General features: G+C 32.7%; 1 protein-coding gene across 1 annotated transcript; it reads right to left on the reverse strand.

Moving 5' to 3' along the window:
* Positions 1 to 399: 399 nt before the first annotated feature.
* Positions 400 to 2,723, reverse strand: LOC137644917 (uncharacterized). The gene is made up of 3 exons (XM_068377792.1): positions 2,568 to 2,723; positions 1,088 to 1,244; positions 400 to 930 (listed from the first exon to the last, which is right to left on the reverse strand). The coding sequence occupies exons 1-3, from the start codon at positions 2,695 to 2,697 to the stop codon at positions 513 to 515; spliced, it is 705 nt and encodes a 234-aa protein (XP_068233893.1). The 5' UTR covers positions 2,698 to 2,723; the 3' UTR covers positions 400 to 512.
* Between the last annotated feature and the right edge of the window lie 3,215 nt (positions 2,724 to 5,938).

The following is a 5,938-nucleotide window of genomic DNA, read 5'->3' on the forward strand; positions in this document are numbered from 1 at the left end:
TTTCTCCAGCTACTGTCACAGGAAGATCGTTTTGTTATGTACTTTAGGATGACAAAAGAAGAGTTCTACAACCTTTTACACATAATAAAACCAGCAATTACAAAATCCAACACTCAACTAAAGAAATGTATAGCAGCAGAAGAGAGATTTGCTGTATGCTTGAGGTGAGTAAGACTTATACAATTATGTCTTAATATTATTTTCAGCTAATTAGGTACATGAAACACATAAATATGTAAGATATTACATAGAAAAATATACTGCCTCCGTTCCTGTAGGACTTGTAGAGTCTTCCATTGCAGGAAAAGGGGTAGAAGGTGCTGTAGTCGAGGTAGAATAGCAACTGGGGTAAGATTCACCAAATGATGTAACGGAGGATGTGTTAGAGTTAGAGGGAGATGGAATTGGTACTACGGGTAGATGAAAGGGACCAGATGCAGTGTTTTGATAAAGGTTTTGCTGCTCCATCTCCCGAATCTGGGCCTTGAACACCATATTGCTTATTTCCATCTTTACTCTGGCTTGTTCAATGGCACTGAGTTGAGTTTTTTAACCGAGCTGGCAATACTTAAAAAAAACATTTCCGTTTCGTCTCTATGTGTTTTGTGGCCTTCTGAAAGTTGAATACTTTTGGCCCGCATACGGCTGTTATCCTTCATAATGTTTACTATTTCACTTATGGATGAATTCAGTATCTGCCTTTTCCTATACTTTGGTTTGTGAGTTGATGTGCTTCCAGCAACTTGTTGGTCACCAATGCTTTGAGCTGCAATTATAGTTTCTTGGTTACCATTGCCATCGGCACCCTTCTCTGATGCTGCAGTTTTGTCTATTTGGCTTATGTTTAAGTCCTCTTCAGTATTTTCATTGATGACAGCACTAGCCACATCACCATCACTTTGAGAAAGTGGTTCCACATTTCCATGAGTACTGAAATAATAAAAAATTAAAAAGACAATCAGTAAAGGTAAAAGGACAAATTGTTTTCAATTTTGGAGCTTTCCTCCAACAAGTGAAGCAAAGGCCATTAAAAGAATTATTTGATTTAAATTGAAATTAATGTGTTTAAATGATTTATCATACATACCTCCGTGGTTCCAATGTTGGGATAAAAAACGACATTTGGTCTTCATATTTCCACTTAGGAATATTCTTAGCTGCTTGACCAGATTTTGTGTTCTTTCTCTTTCTGGCATTTGTATAAGCATTCCGAAGTTTTATCCAGATGTCTTTGCATACGTCAGCTGCAAAATATAACTTATATATATATATATATATATATATATATATATATATATATATATATATATATATATATATATATATATATATATATATATATATATATATATATATATATATATTATATATAAATATATATATATATATATATATATATATATATATATATATATATATATATATATATATATATATGTTATTATTATTATAATTATTGTTATAAATAAGCAAGCTTATATATTTTATTTTATCTTTTTCAGGTATTTGGCAACAGGAAATTCATACAGATCACTTGGATTCACCTTTCGAATGGGCTTCAGTACGGTTAGACAAATAGTGAAAGAATGCTGCCAAGCTATTTGGGAATCACTTAAGGCTATTTATATTCCAGAGCCAGAAGAAATAAAGTGGAAAGAAATTGCAAAAGATTTTGAAGAGATATGGGGGTTTCCACATTGCTTAGGAGCATTGGATGGTAAACACATTCAAATGCGATGCCCTTACATTCTCTTACCACAACTGTAAAGGAACACTTTCCATTTTCTTGCTGGCGTTGGTAGAAGCCAATTATAAATTTATTATGGTTGATGTAGGAGCTTTTGGAAGGAATAGTGATGGAGGAACATTTAAAAGGTCCAATTTTGGTAAAAAATGTGCCAAAAATCTGCTTCATTTTCATAAAGTTGAAAAATTTGACCCTTCTGGTGATCCATGTGACTTTGTCATTGTAGCAGATGAAGCGTTTCCTCTTAAAACTTACAGTATGCGACCTATCGCTAAAAATTCAATTAATGGAGATCAAGAAATAATTTTTAATTATAGATTGTCAAGAGCAAGGCGAGTTGTGGAAAACGCCTTTGGCATTCTTGTTTCAACCAGAAACAGTTGATTCAATTGTACTGGCTTCATGGTGCCTTCACAACATGCTTCGTGTTTCCAGGAATACGAATTTCGAAAAACGTATTCAGGCATCTGTGACAGAAATTCAGGCATTAGTAGATCTACAATCAATCAGAAGAAATCATGTGCGAGAGGCTGCTGCAGTACGAGAGAGCTTCAAAAAGCATTTTGTAAAACAAGAAGGAGTTTACAAAATGCCCATGGCAGTGGAAAGCTATTCGTAAAGGCAGGATTTCTTAGTAATAAAAATTAACCAGAAAGGAATTCAACTGTGAATTATTGTGACCTTTACAAATGGTAACTTCTCAACAAACGAGCGAGCAAATGAAATTAGTATGCTACTGCTTAAAAAATTATTTGTAACTGCTAATTGTATTCTTTAAATATTGTATTCGATAAATAGAATAAATATAATGTTAACTTACCTGAAATACCAATTTTTCCGCTGATTTCCTCCCAAGCTTTTCTTCTGGCATTCTGGTCTCTATAATCCTTGTTTTGTGGATTGAATAAGTGATCGTATTCTCTTACATATTCTATTAACTGTTCCTCCATAACGAAAACACTTTGTCACCATAGAATAGTACCTGTTGAATGATTTCGAAACACTATAGAATAATTTCAAAATATAGAATAATTTCAAAACATAGAATGATATCGAAACACTATAGAATAATATCGAAACACTATAGAATAACTTCGAAACACTATAGAATAATATCAAAACACTATACAATAATATGCGCCTACACCTATCTGACGCAGATTTCCTTCAGACGAATATCTGGGAGTTTTGAATTTGATCTGATGCGTGTTGATGCATGTTATGTCGCGTAACACGTCAGCTGACGTGTTACGCGACATATCAGACCAGTGTGAACTGCATTATGAGAACGCCTGTTCCAGATATTTTGCTAACATGTGTTAACACGTCATATGGCGTGTTAACACGAAACATCAGCGCAGTGTGTATGCACCTTTACACTTTTGAAAACTATCTCTTCAGGCACCACATGTATGTGTGCCTGATGATGTTCAGACACTGCGCCATTAATAATGCTTTGTATCACAACTGTGTTGGATTTATCCGTCTTTACTCGGTACGGACCCAAATACGCTGGCTCTAGTTTGTGTTTCCTAGGTTGTAATCGTTTCAAATACACACGATCGCCACCAAATACTTTTACCGGTGCGGTTTTAAACCGACCATCATACTTTGAGCTGTGTTTTTCATTAGCTCTTTTCAAAAACCTTTCAGTGGTGTTCATTACTCTCCTCAATAGATTTAATAGATATACATGGTATGACTCAGTTGAATAATTTGGCAATTGTTGCGAATTGATGAGGAGCGTATATGGTAACACCGGATTCTGTCCATACACTAAAAAGAAAGGCGTGTCCCTGAGCGAAGCATTATATGTAATGTTCAAAGCTACCTCAGCTGTAGGAAGCATGGCATGCCAATGAAGGAGGTCATCAGCCACTAAGTAATGTAAAAATCTCACTACTTCCCTATTATGCAATTCCACTAAGCCATTAGCTGAAGGCTTATATGCGGTCACTAAAAAGTTTTCAATTTTCATCAAGTCCGTGATCGATTTCCCCCAGGGGCGTAGGAGCAGGGGGGCTGGGGTCTATAGCCCCCTCACTTTTTTGCTGAAAATATGCTTTTAAACATTCAGATTTACATTTTGTAAATGCATTTCATCTCTGGCAACAGCTCTTGTACAGTCTCACCCTCCCACCCCACCCCCGCCACGTAAGTATCATGTTAGTACTCAGCATCATAGTTTCACAGACCCGTCACTCGCTTAGTTTTACAGAGAGCAGCCCCTATATTGGGAATCAAGCCACTTATAATGTTTGACCCCCAGTGCGTACCGTGCAAACATATGTTAATCTATCCATCATTACCAAACACTATTATAGTAACAAATTACATCATTGATGCGCAGTAACAAATTGAAAACATGACACACGCGAACATATGTAGTTTACGAATATCGCACATATAAACATATGCATGAATGTGTGTGTGTATATATATATATATATATATATATATATATATATATATATATATATATATATATATATATATATATATATGTGTGTGTGTGTGTGTGTGTGTATATATATATATATATATATATATATATATATATATATATATATATATATATATATATATATATATATGTGTGTGTGTGTGTGTGTGTGTGTATATATATATATATATATATATATATATATATATATATATATATATATATATATATATATAATTTTTTCATATTTTTTTTCAAATATGTATACTTTTATATAATTTCAGAGCTTATGAAGTATTAATTATACATTATCCATACACTTTTAATATGCATATTTTCTGGTCTCAGGCATGACTTTCAAATATGTATGTTTATATTAGAAATATGCTTGTTCTTAATTTTGCTTACTTACAATTATTCTATATATATATATATATATATATATATATATATATATATATATATATATATATATATATATATATATATATATATATAACTAAATTCAGTTATTTTAATATATGTTGTACAACACGACAGCCATATTGGAAAGCAAGTTGAAACTTGTAGAACGATTTGATTTACCTAATGTTTTCATTTATCTAGATTCACGAAGTAAACAAATGAGAGAATCAAATTTACTGTATTCTCTTCTCACAAGGTCTGATGCTTCATGTTATTATTCATTGAGTAATATGAATTGCTTTGTTATAGTTTTGACATCGTCATATTTACGTTCACTGTGATAGTGTTGACCACTTTCAGTCATCAACATTTGATATTTTTTATCCATCATACCAAACAGGTTATGAAAATAAACTCACTGAAATGAAACAATGTATCAACCATTGTTTGTATAAAATATACAATTAGTTGGTGAGAATAAAATTAATCATGAACCATTGTTGTTTTTACGGATGTGCCGTGTTTGACGATACGCAATCTTATCCATAAAAATGCTATTTTTTTTATATAAAGACTACCTTACACATATAAATTTCACCATATTATGATCAATTTTAGATATACACTAATTATACACTGATTCCCAAGACACATTAGAGTGTTTCTGACTTTTGTCATTGACATTTACTTATAACAGTACATGATGGCAAATATATCAAATTTGTTGCGGAATATTACGTCGCTCACTGTGAAACAATGGAAAATATCTAGACGTAATATTACGTCGCCCGCAGCGAATCAGTTAACTACAAATGTAATTTATCACCACAGTTAATCACCACTGAGCAAGAGTGTCTGTGAGACTTGGGGTGTGTTGTTGAAAAAACAAACCGATAGCCTTAACTTGATTGATATTGCGTATGAGTTTGTAGCAAAGAATCAACATCGTCAGTATAATTTTGGTAAATTCACTAAGTAGGCCTATCGGTATATATATATATATATATATATATATATATATATATATATATATATATATATATATATATATATATATATATATATATATATATATATATATATATATATATATATATATATGCCTATATGTGTTTTGTGATTGTTATTGTGTAAAAATTGGAATTGGTCGCATAAAAATCTTCCAAAAATGTGATTTTTTTTCTTTTTTACAATATGCTGTCAGATGCCAGGAAATCGCCTCTGAGGGTGTTTCCTCATAAAACTTTTCTGGAGAGGAGCCCCAGATTCCCCCCCCCCCCCCCCCCCCCACCGACCATGCCTTCATGCCTGCGGCTCCACCTTCAGTGTCATTTCAAACTTTA

The sequence above is a fragment of the Palaemon carinicauda genome, chromosome 8 (assembly GCF_036898095.1).
Source record: "Palaemon carinicauda isolate YSFRI2023 chromosome 8, ASM3689809v2, whole genome shotgun sequence".
In the NCBI taxonomy this organism is placed as follows: domain Eukaryota; kingdom Metazoa; phylum Arthropoda; class Malacostraca; order Decapoda; family Palaemonidae; genus Palaemon; species Palaemon carinicauda.